This window comes from Macrobrachium rosenbergii, chromosome 2 (genome assembly GCF_040412425.1).
Source record: "Macrobrachium rosenbergii isolate ZJJX-2024 chromosome 2, ASM4041242v1, whole genome shotgun sequence".
In the NCBI taxonomy this organism is placed as follows: Eukaryota; Metazoa; Arthropoda; class Malacostraca; order Decapoda; family Palaemonidae; genus Macrobrachium; species Macrobrachium rosenbergii.
The window spans coordinates 55,585,046-55,604,887 of record NC_089742.1 but is presented as its reverse complement, the minus strand read 5'-3'; the positions used below and the strand labels follow the sequence as shown (position 1 = coordinate 55,604,887).

Genomic DNA, 19,842 nt, shown 5'->3' with positions numbered 1-19,842 from the left:
TTCTGAGTGAAAATCATTTGCTCAGCCAATACAAGATTCTAGGTTCTACGTAGAGTTCAGATTATTAACTTGAGAGCTCAAAGACTTCAGAAGAGAGATATTGTAAGGTGACTTTAGCTCATCTTGGCTTCATTCATAAAAACAATATGGCTAGTGTAATGGAATGGGTTTTTATATAAAAAAAATTCTTTTTGTGTTTAAAAAAATGAAAGGTTATGTAGCTTGAAGTCAGTCCAAGATGCACAAGTAAGTAATACTGCACCAGAATAAGTTCACAACAGTTTTATAAATGTACCCAAGATGAGTTAGTGTCGTTTTACAATATCTCCCTTCTGATGTCTTTAAGTTCTTAAGTTAATAATCTTAACTCTACTTGGAACAGCATTTCCACCTGGCAGCCAAAGAATCCAGGCTCCACCAGTCCTCTGGTGGCAGACTGGACCACTGCTTGTTGTCTGAACCAACTGCAAGGAACAGGGGTTGAGGGGGAGCAATTATTGAAAAGTAATGGGTTTGTATAGAAAAGATTAATTTTATGTAAAAAAAAAAAAAAAAAATTCAACACAGCCATTTACTTTGAATTAGCCTGAATAGCTATTTAGGTGGGAAGGCATCTGCACATATCTGCTGTGGCATAGGATTGATAAATACAATCAGTGCTGGTGTAACCAAATGAACACATAAACCCAAAAGTTCTGAGGACTGAAAAGGGTGTTAAATATTTTACTGGGTTTTTTCTAGCAAGATTGTAGGCTATACTGTCAGTATGGTTTCATGCAAGAAAATCAGCTACAAAAACAATCTTTATAATGTGGCAAATACAGGTTAGTATCCTGCAGAAACAATGAAGTTTTATCATGTTTGCAGTTAGATGGGTGTCACGAAGGTAGGTGGTAACAGAAACTTGTGGGTCATGTAATAATACTTGTGAATAAAGATGTTGCTGTAAGTCAAGGATCATCACCAAGCCCATAAGGTCATCAAATGAATGGAAGAGACTACAAAGCAGTGCAGATATGGTGATCCTGGGAGCTACTGTATCAACAACAAAATAAAAGGAAGGGTTCATTAAAATATTTAAAAGATGGGAATGTGAAATGAAAAAGAGGAGAGTAATAATTGGTGTCAGCACAACCAAGAGTGTGTTGACCAAATAGGAAGCAAAGAAAATGTGTAGTCTTGAAAGTGGCCATGTGGCTGCTGAAGACAAGACTGTAGGAATTTATTTTAGTACAGTACATATACTGTACTATATTTTGGGTGGACAGGTAATAATGCCACAGATGCCCAAGATTACAAAGGTCATGAATGAGAAGAGCTAACAGTGGATAGAAAGAAGAGGATCAAGTGAAGGAGGCATGAATAGCCCATGATGGAGGTACAACATTTCTGCCATCTCTGAGACTGGTTTTTAAAATTGAAGAGTAGCTAATCATTATGATGCATCTTTAAGACCTAGGCATCTCTTAGCAGTAGAGACATGGACACTTACAACAAAGAAAGAATGAAAAATATTATTTTTACAAAATGCTTGTATTTATGGTTTGCATTCCGTAGGAAGATTTTACCCTAAATGAAGATGAAGTTGAGTGATGTGGTGTTTGGATATTATAAAACAGATTTGGATCTTCAAGAATGAGATGGTTTCAGCATGATGAGGAAGAGTGAGGAGTAGTCAGTCAGAAAGGTGGTTGATGTTGAAATCGCAAGATGCCAATTAGCACTGTACAAAGACCTGGAAGATCATAGAAAAATTGTATGTTCTCAAGAACATGCCACAGCATATCAGATTCCACTCCTTTTATTCCCTCTGGAGACAAGTAGACTTGCACTGCTGACCTGTTAAGTCATAGGTCAGCAGTTCAAATCTCCAAAGAGGGAGTTTGTCTTATTTCCAGGTGAGATGGCCTGTTTATATGTACAGTACTTGCAATTAAATAAGTCTACTCTGCATGAAAGACGATCAAGTTGATGAAAACAAGCCTAATTAGTCACAAAATTGCAGGATCAAGATTTTGGGTTATGTTTAAAGCACTAGACACACAAATATTGACAGTCCACCACCAGAGGCATGTGGAACCTGAATGCACACTCAGCCAGATAAACATGCAAAGACTTCTCCTTATGTAGTGTCTTGAAGATTACATAGACACAGTAAGGCTATGGTGTAGATTTAGACTAATAAAAACCAGCAGTAAAGTGAAGGGCACTTGGAACTAACTGCCGCCAGTATATTCTAAGTCATCTTACTTTAAATAGGACCCCCAGCAAGGGAATACTATTCACAGTGTGCCTAGCTTGGTACATGGTACTGTAGATGGAACTACTGCAATACAGTAGTTCTTTGCAGCATCCCTTTGGCCCTCAGCTTCATTGTTAAATTAACCTTAAAGGTTAGTTTTATATTATGGCACTCACAGTTGTGTATTACAGGAACTAATTAATTTTTTATAGCTGAAAACTGGCTGGTTTGGTCCCAGAAGATTCATACTTCACTTTATTATTTCTCCTTATTGCCATTTGGTTATACTGTACATTTTCTTTTGTGAGATTAGCTTCCACTGCAAAAGGACAATGAAAAGCAGTGTGGTCTATATTCATAATGTGTGTCTGATCCTTGTAAAGTATTCTTATCCTTGATAGAGTTTTCAATTTATTGTTGGAAACATTTTGTCTCTGCATACATTTGTTAAGCAGAAAATTATAAACAAAAAGTTCTAAAGTTACTGTTTTTGTTAAAATGGAGTTTTACCTCCATCTTTTATTTCTTTACTCTGTTTTTTTCTGTTACTGATGACTAATGTTGTTTCGGTTATGACTAATCAGCAGTAATATCTTTCCAAAACCTTTCCATTGCGAAGATGGTATTAACTTAAGGTCAAGTTTCTATTGGTGTGCTGTTTTTGTAATTTTGATGCAGTCTAATTTTATGCCAGAAGATTATTTTACTTTACAGTACTTTAGATTATGTGTTTCAAAGTTTCAGACATGGATTTGGTGGACTAATAATAAAATTATAATTTAAAAGGTTTTAATTTTCGAATTGTTAATTTTACCATATTTTGATTGAAAATTTCAGGCTTCTGAAATAAATATACTTCATTAGTCAAACAGCCTTTGAAGGTGTCTGTATTTCAGCAGATATCTGCCTCATGGACTTGATTGAAAACTGGACAAAATTGAACAAAGTTGTAAAATGCATGAATGTGTTACAAATCATTTTTATTTTTTGTCTTCATAAAAGGGAGAATCAGGTCTGATGGGCATACCAGGAACAAGGGGAGAACCTGGTGAACCTGGAACTCTTGGACTACCTGGACCACATGGTGGAACACTTGTTGGTCCTGCTGGTGCTGAAGGTTTACCAGGAATCAAAGGAACACCTGGAGAGCCTGGCAGATTTGGCAACCGTGGTAAGTACAATACAGCTCATGATTTCTCGCAATACAGACAGTCCCCGGTTTACGACGGGTCCAGCTTACAACATTCTGAGGTTTCGATGCTTTTCAAATATATTCATCAGAAATTATTTCTCAGTTTACGACGCATGTTGTGGGGTTACGACACGTCGTACGCCGATCTGATGGAAAAAATAAGGCTCCAAAATGGCAGAATAATAAAAATTTGGAGCTTTTTTGTTGTTGAAAAACTCAATAAAATTGCAGTTTACATAATTTTCAATACACCCAAAGCATTAAAAGTAAAGTTTTCTTAGGTTTTTGATGATTTTCGACAATTTTTCGGTTTACGATGATTTTCAGTTTACGACACGGCGTAAAAACAGAACCCGTCATAAACAGGGGACTGCCTGTATGTGTAAAATCACCTAAAATCTAAGAAAGATATATATACCAGTATACAATACAGTATATGTAAAATCACCCAAAATCCTTGAGACAATAGTATTTGAAAGACAGAATGGACTGATTCAGGTATGACAGCTTTATGAATACAGTATATGAGAATTAGTATTGGGTTCATGAACTTCTCAAGCACTGACAAGTATTTCTTAAAACTAAGCTATAGTGTAATTACAGTAAGGGTCTGATTATGAGTTCAAAATGTTTAGTTAACATAATATACAGCCTTCACCCCATGCCATTTAGTTTGGCCTTGTAAAAGATAAAAGCTAGTCATCTCAAGTGACTGATGTCTTAGGGGAAAGGGTTAGTGCATCCACTAGACCTGGTAGCTAGTCTCTTGCATCTGAGAGAGAGAGAGAGAGAGAGAGAACATCATTTTTTGAAGTTCAAATGCTAACTCACCTTCCTTGATTGGAAGACATATTGATGCCAGTTTAGGAAGCAAGTACTTGGTGTGGCAGGCTTTTATGTCATTACTGTATTCACAGTTGTCAATCAGCAGCTCAAACCATCTGGAAATTTTATCTATGCTTTATGCTCTTATTGTTTAATGGAATCACCTATAAAAGTCGAAAGCTTACCAGGGAATGGAAGAAGTGCCCTCTGAAGGTATAGTGGATCCCTAAGAAAATTTAACTAGTAGTACTCCAATGAAAACATAAAATGCTGATGTTGATGGGAAGGTGTTGACAGAGGTGTACAAGATCTGCTCTTACAAATTTTATGTTATCAAAAAACAGGTTTCTAAATAAATCCCTAGCTCAAGGAAAGATAGAGAAAATGCTATATAAGATTTTTACTTTGCAAACAAAAGTATATACAGTACTATATCAAACCTTACTCTTTAAAAGAAAAATCACCATTTGCCACTCATAGCAGACAAGAACTACTAAGCTGTTTCTTCTGCTAGCAAGGTTTCAGGTGGTTGAAACTGGGTCTCCTGGTTTAGAAGTGATATAGGGTCAGTTCCTTCCATACACATGAGAACTTATCAGGGCTAATAAACAATTAGGACATGGATATCAGAAAAAAAAAGCACAGGAGTATCAGGCATGATAGATATTAGCAGTAAAGTATGAACTAAACTCTGAGCAAGGCATTAAGGGCAGACTAAGCAGTTGTTACAGTGGTGGTTTCTGTAACTACTGGAGCAAACTAGAATAATTTTATAGTTAGTTGTATGGATTGTGGCTACTTTGGACTCAGTTGCTAAATCAAAGTCTTTTAGATATCAAAAGAAAAGTGTCTTACTGTAATATAAATTGGAAGCTCCAGTACTTTATTTGCACATTGCATGCTGTAACTATTTCCTACCTTCAGTTTATTAATTCCAGTTGGATAGAGATGATAATGATAACTTCATTGCATCTCATCTAAATATTGATTCAACATGAATAAGTAAAAATGTTTGTCTGTTGTATAGACATACAAACTTCCTATCTTACTGGGATTTCCCCACCTCCTACCCCCTTCAATTACCAGATTACAGTGTTGGTTTGTTTGACTTACTAAAACATTGACTAAACTATAAACATAATAGAATGGAAGGCACCTTATAGTGGCAGAAAGTATTTATCTGAAACATTGATTCATGAAGCCTTTTGTCTATTGTTGAAATTCTGTGCTCAGTTAAGTGCTTAATTGCTTTCTGGCATTAAGTATTGGTAAAATAAGACTAGTATTCATGGAAAATAACATTATTTTGAAATTTGTATATCTCTAATGGTTAGGAGAGCCTTGTCATTAGACTTCATGATAGAAATTAGATGCAATTTTATAATCAGATGGAATGCTTGTGATTCAGTTTCATTCATAGCATTAAGGAAAGTCTCTCATGAATAAAATACAGAAAAAATGAGGAGAGATTAGAGAAGTGCATTCTGCATCTCATATTGGTAAAAGTGGAGTTAGTGAGACTCATAATGCAATTCTCCTAAAGTAAGTAGCTACTATATAGCCCCAAGTTCCAAAATACCAATTGGTCTAAAGGTTTTCCTTTCCATAGTCTTAGACTCTGTAGTGAAAAAGATATAAAAGCAAAACACTGGGTTTCATCTGTGCTCTATGATACTGTCCAGACAAAATTGAGTATCAGTGAGATTTAGGTTGAGGGATGACGGAAAAGAGGAGGAAGGTGACAATTAGTTGTCTGTATGTAAACAGCTGGAACAAGATTTGCTCTGAAAGTGATTGATTTAATGGAGGAAAGTTGTAAATGAGTAACATACAGCAAAAATAGTCAGCACCTGAATAATTACAAATAGCAACACTCACAAAACTAGAATTAAGTTAGGAGAGAAAGAGGTTGTGGGATAAAGTTCTAACCTAAGAGATTGGGGAAGAGATCATATGCCAGTCTACTGAAATCTTTGAATGTATCAAGAACAACAACATGTGATCCAACAAGTCCTAGTTCCTAAAGGAGGGTGATTAATTTGGAACACTACTTAGTAAGAGGTTGTGTCAATTTTGTCCACTAAAACCTATACTGTACTGAGTACAGTATGTGTATATGAATAGATATTCTTTATCTATATTCTATTTTTTTAGGTTTACCTGGAGATGTAGGAGCCCCTGGTCTTCCTGGCAAACTTGGTCCCCCTGGGTTACGAGGTCAAGATGGTGACCGAGGTCCTCAGGGCATAAGCTTTGGTGCTACAAAAGGAGAACCTGGATTACCTGGTTTTGCTGGAGACAGAGGGGCCAATGGTCTTCCAGGTATTCAGGGAATTAAGGTAATTTTTATAGACCAGTTTTGTAAACATACACTGTTGCGTCTCTTGAAATGCATAAGCCAGAAATAACTGTGATGTACTTTGCTATCAATTTAAGATTAAATTATGTGCTGTGTAAGCATGGGTTGCAGCCTGAAGTTTGTAATAATGGCAGCAGAACTTTCACAGTGGGATAAATGAGAGAATTTAAAGTCCTGTGCAATAGTTACTACAGATAAGGAAAACAGCAGGTGTTAAAGGTCCCACTTATCAGAAGACTTTATGCATTTTAGTTATGAATTTTTTAAGGTACTTTTTAGTGTGTACGTATACATTGTTGTTTGAATATACATAAATGACAGTTTTGTGCTCATGTGATGTACATCTCTGCTACTTCAATGATGTCTTTACTGCCAGTTCAGCAAATATCAAGTTCCGAATAGCGAGAAGTGGTAGTTCAGTAGCACGTAAGACCTTCACTGAAAAGACCCTATTTCTCCTGTTATGACACTTGCTTCTTTGTTTGAGCTTATAACCAATGGAACTGACCTTCAAAGACAAGTTTTCCCATTGATATTTTCCATTTTTTACTATCAACTTTTAATTGGAGTAATGATGATTTTTATTTAGTGATATATGTTTGATAAGTAAAATTTGGGTGTATAATATAGTAAAAGCAAGGAAATAAATCTTGTATGGCAGTGAAAGTTAAAGGGTTTGAGATGCAAACTGAGAAAGAAGATGCAGACTTTATACTCAAACTCCAGACAATATAAATGGACACCCAGTGCAGATGTCTCAAAGAAAGAAGGATGATTAGATTTTAGCGTTTTACTGACAGTAAAATACTTACGGGGCTTCACTCTTGAGAGAGATGAGGTAATTTTACTAGTACAGAGAGAATTTTGTTTCCGTCTAGAATGGGTATGAAGGTATCAGGAGACAGGTATTAGAACTACTGCATCCAAAGAGGCACTACCTTCTTGGTAAGTTATCATTTCCTGGGTAGCAGTAACAGCAACCAGGAGAGCTTGAGGAAATTATTGGTGTCACCAGGCAAGTGACAAAATGACAAGATAAGAAGCTGACAAGGACATAGACCATATTAAATTAATACTGTAAATCTTCACAATTCCAGACAGCCATCGACATCAACATATATGTTTTTATGTTAATTTATCCTGTTGTTGGATTAGCTGTGACTTGAGTTCTCTTAAGTCACTTTCATCATGTGCACATTCCACCTGAATTTCACCATGATCTAGGTCTTCATCTAATAATTTTATCCATGACTTCATGGGCCTCCTACAAGTTTTCTTCCTACTGATTCTATATCCGCTGCTTTTCTAATCCTTCTTAAGGTCTTGGTGTATTTCTCATTAGCTGGACACCACATCCATTTGTTGTGTATCATTCATAATATGGTCTCCCTACTGCACTCATTTATTGAATCCCAGCATTTTGGTCACAGGTTTTTAAAAGATCCATTTTCTTTGTCAGTGCCCCTGCCTCTATTGCACGCAAGTGTGTCCATCACAAGTTTTTTTTATGTAATTACTAGTGAGATACTTTTGTTCATCGGTAGTCCAGCAATTCCCCTCTTGCTACTGTTATTCTTTCTGCCCTCTCAAATCTTGGTTTACTCCCTGGCATGTTCCAAAGGTAATAGAAATATTCCACCTCTTGTACACCAAAACTTGGTGTTCCACCCCCTTTCTTCAATATTTGCTGCTCTTATGCATTTTTGGCATCAAAAATCTGTTATCCTATGTATATTTTGCAGTTTGAAGAAGATATTGTATTACCATCTGCTACATTGGGTATATAGTACAGTGTAGTTGTAATAGCCACAATGCCCTCTTAACTTCTCAAATTCTTTGTAATTTTTTTATACACTTGTCACTACAAAGATTTAGATCCATATACAAGAAATATGAAGTAAATTCTGATGCCTGGTAGCAGGATTCGAACCCACATCCCAAGTACCAGCATGAGGTCATGTTGCCAACCAGACGAGGAGAGGGTTTGCCCTGTACTTTTGCCACAGCATCCACATGGCCACATTCTTGGCTGCTGTTTCATTTTCTTACATCCCAGTCAGTGTACCTTGTGTTTTGGTCCTGTTGGTTTTCAAGCCTCTCCTTCATGTAGTCCACTTTCTTGGCTCTACAACTTCTTCACTTGCTTCCTTCCCTATCGCCATGATCTCTGTTTGCTTCTGTTGGTGTTCCAGCCAAATAGAAAGTTTACTCAATAAAATTTTTCCAGTCTTGGAGGATATTGGTAGTATGAATGAATTCATAGAGGAAACAAGGAGGAAATTAGAAACTTCATACTGTGCATATAAAGTTATTTATAAATATGAGTTGGTACATTACTTGGAGAAACTACTTAGAGCAAAGGAATTTTCCACAAGAGTAAGATTACAATCTTTTTTCGTTTCTCTGTTTCAGGGTGAAATTGGAAACCAAGGACTTGCAGGTTTCATTGGCCGTCCAGGGCTTCCTGGACAAAGGGGTGATCCTGGAAGTAGGGGATTAATTGGTCCTCCAGGTTAGTACATGAGAAACTAGTTTTTAATTTTAGCATTGCAACCTGTACCATTGCCATCAAGCATTAGTGACAGCATAGATGTTTTCAGCGTCATCATCCATATTTTTCACTTGACCAGTCAATCTCAAAATACACCTATCTATGTTTTCACCAATTGCTAACTTTGTATTTTCATATTTCCACATTTTTAACTATTTCAACATTTTTTTTTTCAAGTACACTCTGAAAATAATTAAATTTGGCAGCTTTCACCTTACTCTATTTCTATTTGTACTCAGTATTTACATTTCCCTAGCATAAAGTAGAGATGATTCAGCACTCACTGCATACACTCCAACTTTTGCTTCCACAGACGACACCTCTCCCTTTCTACTTTTTGCAAAAACACTGCTAATTTTCTTTCTTCACCTATTTTGTTACAGTATTCACCACTTTTCATTTTAGTCATCTATTGCATTTACAGTACAGTACTTGCAAATACGAATACAGTGTATAATCAATCATTTTATTTCCATTATATTAATATTCATTGTCCCATCATCCTAGCTTCCATGTACCAGTTAACTTATTTTTGCTAACATCACCTTTCACCTCTCATACTTGCACCCGACTCTGCAACTTTTCTTCATTGTCACCATTTAATACAGTTACTGTATCATCATCATCATTATCAGCTTTTACAGCAGATTTTCCATTTAGGAGAGTTGGTGTATAACTTAACACATTGTCAACAAACATCAGCCATAGACCAACACTAACAGCTACTCATTCCCCAACTTCTTTCATGACTCCATCCATAAAAATATTAAAAAGACTGGCATAGAGAAATAATAAACCTTGTTTTGTGATCTGCTTTTGTACCAGACCAGTCATTCTCCCATCTGCAATGCTAATACAAGCTGTAGAGTACTTTCATCGTAAAATCATTTTAACCGCTCTTAACAAATTATCCTCATCGCCAAAGATCCTCCGCACCCTTGACAACACATTTCTTTTGGCTCCCTCCTAAATATTCTCTGTTTCCATTTATGCCGAATACAACTTTGTCCCTTTAATCTGAACTGACACCACTCTTCCTTTATTCATTTTTCAGTCATGGTATATTTAGCTCTGCCAAGGAGGTTATGTTTTTGGTTTAAGATGTTTACTTGCTTGCCCGTCTCGCTGTTTGTTAAGAGGAATACAGAAAAAATATGTGGATTTGTATAAAAATTTTACCATAGGAGGTCTGGAACCATGGCAGAAGTTGTTAGTAAAAGGCAATGGTATATGAAGCCTGTTTTCCCAAGTCACCTTGCATAATACAGTACTTCTCATAATGAATCAGACTGCTTAAGTCATTTTGAGGTCAAGGAACAGTCCCCTGGGGTGTATTTCAACTTGGAAAGGCCTGGATTCTTACATTAATTCAGTTACTAATGTCTTTAATCATAGACTAATTCATTTGAACCTCGCTCCCCCTTCAATGAGTAATGTGAAAAATTAATGTATATACTACATCCACGTATCTCCTGTGTTCTGTGAAATTATCAAATATCACATTAGTCTATTCAAGGTTTGGAAATATTTAAATACCATTGATACTGAGTGCATTACTCATCTGTATTTTTAAGGTTATTTGCTCTAAAGGTAAATGAAGAGTTGTATAAGGCCCATTTAATGTTTGTGGTTAGCCTTATAATAGTTATCACGAAGACACAGTAAACACTGATGTAAGATGGAACAATAAAATCCTATCTTTAACTCTGAAGGGGAGTCCTGAACTGTCTAATAGATAATGACAGTACTGTAGTATTGTCGTATTTTTTGATTGATTTCTCTTATAAAAGCACCAATCTGTTTTTACAAGATACATTATATTATCTTAAGTCTTTAATTTGTGTATACAGTATTTATTTGCTATGTTGTTACTTGCTTCTTTTATTCCATCATAAGAGCTTACAAGCTGTTTTTCAAAATAAATCTTTTGTTCGTTTCTAATTAGCAAATACTGTAAACGTCAATGAATAGAGAAATGAGTTATTTTTGAGATGCTATATGATTTAGAGTTCCAGTTATTTTATAAAATAAATATTTCACCCTTGACTTGAAGTTCATTGATTAAAGGTTCAATTCTTTCTAAACTGTAGGGTTACCAAGCAGAAAAGGAGAGCCGGGTGAAACGGGAATGGAAGGTCGTCCTGGAAAAGTTGGTCAACCAGGCCGCCATGGCCAGAAGGGTCAGCCTGGAGACTTTGGCCCTGATGGACCAGCTGGCAGTAAGGGTCTGCCAGGATTAAGCTCTCCAAGATTGAACGGTGATCCTGGGGATTCTGGTAAGTAGGTAAAATAGAATGCAACCGTTATATTTTCAAGGAGTGCCTGTTTACAAGAGACTGTATAATAAATGCTTAACCAGAATTGATTTCTGCCTGTGTTAAAATTAGATTAGGTAATAGCGTTAGTGAACATTTTAGTAAAAGTTTAAAGCACAAGATCATTTCTGCGTATCTGCAAGTATTAAGGAAGCTTTAAGATCTTTTTTTTTTTCTTTCTTTAAACGAGGACTCAGTTTATCCTTGGGAGGGGAAAGTGAGAGTGGAAAAGCTAACTATATTATATATGTTGTCCATGAAGACCCTTAAAATAACTACTATTGCTGGAATTTTTCTCAAAATTGTTAGGGATAATTTTTTATGTCATTATCATTATGGACAATTTGCTACGAGTCATAACTGAAAAACAACAGAAGTGAATGTTGTAAACATTGCATTTTAAAAAATATGCTACAGGAAGGTAGTGAGTGGTCTGCAGTGCTACTAACTCTGATCTAATCAATTTTTACTGCTATAGGTTTCCCTGGTCCTCCTGGAAGAAATGGTATCCCTGGTTTGGCAGGACGACGAGGACCAGTAGGTGATCCAGGATTTAGAAGTGGGTTCCCAGGTGAGCCTGGGTTTCCTGGTCTACCTGGGTAGGATATCATTTTTCTGTATTCTGCTTTGACCATGTTACTCTGCTCATACACATGACCTGTCGTATAATCAAAACATCAAGCATATGTAGAAAATGTCACTTGGTAATTAAAATCAAAAGTAGACGTAACATCATTTTCTTTTGTTATTTTTGAAAAAAGCAGGCTTTAAAGAGATCCTTTAATATTAATCATTGAAGTTATATTTTAGTAATTTTAGTTGGAAATAAGTTATTGTATTATTTTTTTTCTGTTTGAAGTTTGAAGGGACTTCCTGGTGAACCCGGGCCACGTGGTTTTACTCAACCCCCTGGTGATAGAGGATTGAAAGGATCTCAGGGTGAACCAGGATTTATTGGACTTCAAGGACTTGCAGGTGATATTGGGGATGCTGGAGATCCAGGTCGATCTGGTATTCCTGGGGCTTTCGGATTGAAGGTGAGCTACAAGTTGCAGTTCTTACTGAATATATTTTTACATCAATGGTTAAAAACTACAGGTATGTTGAGGGATTAACTATCATTCCAAGTCTTGAAGCAAAGTCACTAAACACAATTTAGCTTTAAGGATCACTATGCATGGGAGGAATCTGAAAAAAGCAAACTTGAAATTCTCTATGAATATGCCAAAAATATGCAATAATGCATTTTTTCTGCTGAAAGTATAACCCAGCTACCCGTCCTTGGAGGGGTAAGACCATGAATCAAAAGTCCCAAGGATTCCTTCCCACATTCATGCGACAAGCATTGAGAATTATTTCTATGGTCCCGAAGAATCATCTGGTTTTGTGCGTTGAGCTGTACACCCAAGATTTGTTCACTGTCACCTTAGCCTAACTCTTACAATCTGTCAGATTAAGGGAATCCTCCACCATCCCACAGCATTAATACAGATGTGCTAGTTAGTTAATATACATTTTTGCAATTATCATCAACCACAAATTTCTCCAAAATCAGTAATTTGTGGTTAAGATTAAGCCTTTATAAAGTCCAACAGGGCAGGGTGATTGCCTATTGAATCTTGAGGTACTTGACTTCACCTGTTAAACCATAGATATCACCTGTATGATGTCTACCTGGCTCCTAAGGGCACAAGAAGAGTTGAAAGACCCAAACCTACTTAGATTAGAACTGAAATGGGAAGCTGGAAATATGTAGAGATGTGGACACAAAAGTATATGAAAAACATGAATGGCGTTATTTCTAAGAGGTTGTAGGCAATGATGATGATGTTCATATGTTAAATATCAGCCTCTGGCTGTTCATTTTTGAGGTTATGTGCAACATTCACGCTAATTAGCAACAGGGGATGGAATGGAATGGAATGGAAAGAAATGTATAATTTAGGTTAAAGGCCAAGTGCTGGGACCTATGGGATATTCAGTGCTGAAAGGGAAACAAAGTAGAAAGGTTTGAAAGATGTAATATAGGAGGAAAATCTCAGTTACACTAAGAAACAATTGATAGGAGAGGGCAGAAAGAAAGATATAAGAAAGAAAATATCAATGTAGGTATGATAAAAGGAATGAAAAGGTTTGCAGCTAGGAACAGTAGGGGAGTATTTTGTTCATGCATGCTTAATAAATTGTGCAGCTGTAAAGTATGTTTGGAATTGGGCAGTAGGCTACCAATTCCCTACCCACAACAAATGATACTTATTGACAACTTTGAAGTTAAGAATGTACTAATGTTATATGGTAATTAGCTAACATGTTAGCCTTTTGAAGTTAAGAATGTGCTAATGTTATATGGTAATTACCTTGTTCTGGTGGTCATGATTTGGATAATTTTATTCAAATTTCTGAGCAGTGTTGATTTGTACTGAAAGCTTCCAACTGTGGATTTTTTCACAACTAAAGGCAATATTACTGTTTGACTACTCTTGTTGCTTGAGATTTTATTTCTATTGATAGTTGTATTTTTTAAATATTTTAGGGTACCCCTGGATCCCCAGGTAGAATAGGAAGTCCAGGTTTCCCTGGCCCTCCAGGTCTACGAGGTGATGTTGGTAACCCTGGTAGGTAAAATGGTTATGTTTGCCTCTTTACAAACAAAATGTTTATTATAATTAGAGATTTTATGAAGCTCTTTTTATGTTCTTATACAGTACAGTAAAAAGTAAATGAAGCAAATTCTTTCAAGTAGGACGAAATTTAGAAACATTAGAACAGAAGAGTGACTCTGTTCTTTTCACTTTTTTGATAAGTGCTTATTTTACCCAGTGGTATGAAAATAAATGGCTACTTTTTATCTTTTTCAAATATATGAACTATCACCAATATATCCAGAATGTAGTTTATGCAGCAGTGAGCAATCAGTTATATTTTTCATAATACTGCAGAGTGGTTTTTTTAATAGTACATCAAAAGTTTTCTTCCACTTTAAAACACTTTTCTTCCAGGTGGTCTTGGACCTTCTGGATTTATGGGTAAGCCTGGGCGTGATGGATTGAAGGGAAGAAAAGGTGCTATTGGTGATGCAGGTAGACCAGGGCCTACTGGGCAGCCAGGACCCAGAGGTATTAGAGGTGATCGTGGATTTGATGGTCGAAGTGGTACTCCTGGAAAACCAGGTAACGTAAAAACTTTTTTCAAAGTAGGAAGAAATTACAGTATTTTCTAACTTACTAACTTTAAGTAGGAAAAAATTAGTGTTTTAATTCTGGTAATTCACAAGTGAAATTTTTTGTTTAGTCACCTTATTTCATACCGCACTTGATTTGCTGATCATTCAGAGCTTGGTGGTAGAAAGCTTATACAGCATACGTTTGATATGAGGATGCACGTATGGCTGACAGAAAAAATTATGTAGGACAGTTTTTGGTGGTACCTCACAGATTTCTGTTCCTAAGTAAAACAAAATACAGCTGTATTAAAAGAGCATGTCATTTGAGTTGCCTGATGTGGCTGCTACTAAATCATTTTCGTACTTTAACGATACTACCAAGTCACATTTCAAGACACTCAGGGCTCACCTGAATTTGTTCTTAACTGAGGTGAAAATTGAGGAATGGTTAGGCAATAGAAGTTGGACAGCCAAGTAGGAAGAAACCAAAAAGAGTATGGAAAGTAAAGAACAGAAATCATTGCAGTTGGAGCCAAAGGGATAATGTAAAGAGCCTTCAGTACTGTCTGCAGTATGTCCAAAAGGCACACGGTAATGGACACCCCCTTCTGTTGGGTTGACCAGGTACAATCTATTAATAATAATAGCCTACAGAGTTTAACCGCTCTTCTTGCAGTAGGGAAAGAAAGGAGTACAGCCTGTCTTTGTAAGTCAAGTAGAACATTTTTTTCTAAGTTAAATGCGCTGGTCTGGTAGGTGCATTTGGCTTAAATGTTGTTAACATTTGGTCTGCCCCATTAAGGAAAAATAATTCCATATCCTTAAACTCAAGGAAACAGATCCCTAGTGTATGTAAAAAATAAGCTACTTGCCAGTCCAACTTTTACAGAAATAGCATAACTGTAATTAATGCACTTCATAAAGAAAGTGGGCTTTCTATTTACAGTGCTGTACTGTAAATTTGTGATATTCCTAACTATCAGGAGAGGAATTCCTGTTTCCTTTCTCCATTCTATTTGAAATTTGATACTTGGTAGAACAGAATAAAATATAAAATAGAATCTAGCCCAAAGGCCAAGCGCTGGGACCTATGAAGTCATTTAGAGAAGATGGAAAGTCAGATGGAAGAAAGAGAATATGAACAGAGGTAAAGTACTAAAATAAATGAGAGAGGTTGCAGCTGAGGGCCGAAGGGACACTGTAATATGCCTACAGTACACCACGAGGTGCACTGATGGCACTAACCCCCTACAGGGATACTTGGTGGAAGGCTGTCTATTATGGTAGAGAACAGAGAACGTATTAAAATCTCCATAGATTAAATTCCAAAATGTCAATATGCCATCCCTATACTTCAACCAAAAGGGGTTTAATATTACAGCACTCCACATATGCATTTGCCAGAACAGAGCTTATTAGACTGCTTATGTGGCTTGTTACCTGGATATAAATCATGACGTAACATCTGTTGACACGCGTGAATACTTTCATACCACTAATATCTTGTATCTTGGGCCTTAACATATTCCTCTATCTTGACATAAGTATCTATAGTTTTATGTTGCTCATAGCCATCATTTCTGTACTGGTATTTCATACATTCAGATTTTAATAATTATTGTGTTCAACAGGACTGGATGGCTCACCAGGTGTCCCAGCTCCACCTGGTCCACCACCAAAGTCAAGGGGTTACATGGTCACTCGCCATTCTCAAGAATCTTTCACACCATCTTGTCCAGCTGGTACAAATGTGATGTGGGAAGGTTACTCTCTTCTACATGTGATGGGTAATCACAGAGCCCATGGTCAGGACCTTGGTAAGGTTTTCTTTTTTTTTTCATATTTTTCCATTTAAAAGTTATAAATATAACATTTAATAACTATCATTTATGCAACCTGTTATTTTGAATTGATGCAATTTAATGGAAACTTTTCACAAGTTAATCTTTGGTGATTTCATACAAATTTCTTGAAACTAATTTTTTATAGCTTCTATTTTGCAATGAATACCAAAATTTTTTTTTTCTTTTTACAAATAATCCTAAACAATTTTCCTTCGAAAATTTATATATTTAATAATCTAAAAGAATTTAGGTATCCCATCATCACTAGCCAGATAGATAATAAGCTTGGGTTGGGTTAATACCCCTTGGAATGAACTCTACTTGCCTTCTGAATAGTTTTATTTTCTTTTAAAGTATTCCTAATCAGATATTTTTGCAGCAGATTTATATTTTATCTGCTGAAAGTATTTCAGAATATACTCAGTTTCATTTGACTTGGGAGATATATCAATATACGATCAAAGGATAGATGGACGCAACTTCTTGGAACATACCCCTTTAGTTTGAGATTATTTCCTTTTATAAGTAGCCATAGTGAAATGCATCTAAATCTTAAACCCAGAGACTTATATGTGAATTTTTTCCATAATATTCACATTATTTCTTTTTTAGTGTACATGAGGTCAATATTTGAAATTGTTTAAAATAATACCAAATTTTAAAATACTATGTATTTTTCCTGGGTATACAAACCAGAGCTTTTATAATAGGAAAATCCTTCAGCACAGGCTAGGATGTTCATTGAACTAAACTGGTGGTTAAGGGGAATGAGTGGGGAATACCCCTCACTCACCAACATTAGCCGCTTTCCTCGGCCATAAGACCAAGCAGGGGAGTTGAGGTGGGTTTAACTGTATAAAAAACTCTGGTTTTTACACCTAGGAAAAATACAATCACTTTATAAGGATATTTTTTGTTTCAATGGGAATACAAACCATTGCCATTTACAATAGGAGACCTTCTATTAGGTGGGAAGCAATACCTATCAACTGACTGAACTGAACACCACCCAGGAATGTCATGCTTCCAGCTGCATGTGCAATCAGGGGATGACATGACTTGTAACCCTCACTCAGTTTGGTAAAATCATTGATCAGAGCAGCAGACCCTCTGCCAGAATACCCTTCATTACAAGATGGTACTCAGTTGAGGAAGAAACATGACATCCCCTTAGGGAAATTCAAGGCAGAAGGCAGCTGGTCCTAGTCAGACCAAAGACCATCCCCGGCCCACTTTTAAAAGGGAGAACAGAAGGAGATGCACCTTAAGAGACACTATGCTGAGACTGGATGCTCAAATTGCAGGTACCTGTATCTAGCCCAGCCCAGCTTATACTTCAACCTTGATGCAGATCCAGATTGGAAATAGGGGAAGAGAGATTAAGTCCAGTCAATCTGTATTCATCCTCGAGTAAGTCTATCCAAACAGAAATTGTAGAACCCAGATCATTCCCAGAGTAATGAAATTTAACTTCCTTGAACTTCCATTATTTCAAGGAATGGGACAGAACAAAATACTGAAAAGTTAAGTTCAGCATGGAAACTATGAGATCAAACATGGGGGAAAACCTCAGTATCAAATGGGAATAGCAGCCATTTGAGGGAGTAAGAACCACTCCATACCAAACTGACCCCCAACCACTGGGCTAGGTTGCCAGCCTGATCCCAAAAAGCAGACAGCCCAACAGTATGGTGAACTGCCCACACATGCATATGAAGATGTGGCCATGCAGAGAAAGAGAAAGTTCTCCATTCTGCTCTGGAAGGTAATCTTATGGTTGTGCTGGACAAAAGCACTACCAAGTAACCCATCAGCTGTTCTCAGAAACCTGCAGAGAAGCAACACTGACCTCAAAATAAGGCTTGTTCTAAATCCAGAAGAAACAACCCCCCCTTAACAATTCTGAAACAAATGAATTTTGGGAGGAGGGAGAGCTCGTACAACTCCCCCTATGGGGTTCGTCATCCTGTCACAGCATTAGCACTTGTATGAGTTGCACCAGGAGACAGGGGCAGTAGCCGAGAGCCAAAGAGAGAGCAGGAATCTACCCCTATAAGACAACTGGTGGTCAAGGATAACATGCCAAAGCCAATCTGATTGTTCTTGCCAGGACAGAAATTGACACCATACCTCCCTAAGTATGCCATCCTACAAACATACCCAGGTACTTGGCTGCTAACTGGGCATAGATTCAGGTTTTATCCATTTGCTCTGTTTGTTAGAAGGAAGTAGGACTCTTTCAGGGACCAGAGGCCTGGGAGAAACCCACTCTGGGTAACACTTGTAGTGTAAACATTGCAGAAGTAAGAAGACTTGGGGGGGTCTAATAACCCCCAGTAGAGCTGTGTCTTCAGCGTGAAAGCTCTGAATGTGATGGCACTGTAGCAGACAAGAACAGAAAACAGAGTTCTGATTGACAGGTACTCGCAAGTACACGTTTCTTGGAACTGTAAGCACGAAGTCATTTCATATTATGAACTGTTGCACAACTTTTGCCATTCCATCTAAAGGTAGTAAGCAGCACACTCCATAATAGTTGGAGTTCAGAGGCATAACTCTAGTCCCAGCGGCCCTCTCACTCAAGAAAGGTATCTGTAAATACTGGAGGTTTGTAAAAACTAAAGGTTGGTCCCTTACAACTTCTAGCCCCTTTCTCCATCATCTCTGTACACCCTGCATGCAAGGCTTGAGATTTTGGAGAAGTTAAGATGGCAAGACAAGCATCCCTCTTAAATGTGGTAGCTGAAATAAGTGGACAGTTACATAGTTACCTTCCTGACCCATTCTTTTCCTTTCCCTCATATCAGCCATAGCTGGAAGAGAAAGGTAGAGCTGGGATAATGGTCTGAGTTTAGGGATGCTGATTTCTTCCCAAACCAAGAACCTGAATGCCTAACCTCAAACAAAGGTTTGGCTACATATCACTTCACTCGTTCTAATGGCTGAAAAAATATAAAGATGGTGAAATAGAGAACGTGGGACTCACACTCTTCTTTTCACTACTGAAAGAGGTACCATGGAGCCTTAGCACCAATCCGGGGCCTCTTCTTCCCTTGAGGAAAGAGAGTGAGAATGTAATTGTTTGATGGTGAAATATGTAATTGCTTCCTGCCCTCAGTTCATGTCTATCCTTCATTTTGTAACAAATGGATTGTGATTATCGTTTCAAACGTGGAAGCTGTGAATCATGCCACTAAAGCATTCTGCATGGTTGTAAGGAAACTGTATGTTTGATTGTTGGACAACAGGAATTCCCAGATGCATATATCAGAAAGTTAACACCACAAGCAGAATACAATCACAGCATTTAGAATAATTGTTTTGACTCTTGAGCCAACCTTCGTGACTCCT

General features: G+C 37.0%; 1 protein-coding gene across 1 annotated transcript in view; it reads left to right on the top strand.

Annotated features, from left to right (window-relative positions):
* The window catches only part of LOC136847293 (collagen alpha-5(IV) chain-like), a 76,041-nt gene that overhangs the window by 52,065 nt on the left and 4,134 nt on the right, over positions 1-19,842 (top strand). The window contains exons 20-28 of the mRNA XM_067118838.1: positions 3,245-3,413; positions 6,414-6,598; positions 9,031-9,130; positions 11,260-11,445; positions 11,963-12,083; positions 12,344-12,521; positions 14,018-14,099; positions 14,484-14,654; positions 16,279-16,464. Coding sequence (XP_066974939.1) covers positions 3,245-3,413; positions 6,414-6,598; positions 9,031-9,130; positions 11,260-11,445; positions 11,963-12,083; positions 12,344-12,521; positions 14,018-14,099; positions 14,484-14,654; positions 16,279-16,464 — 1,378 coding nt within the window. The remainder of the gene's footprint in view (positions 1-3,244; positions 3,414-6,413; positions 6,599-9,030; positions 9,131-11,259; positions 11,446-11,962; positions 12,084-12,343; positions 12,522-14,017; positions 14,100-14,483; positions 14,655-16,278; positions 16,465-19,842) is intronic.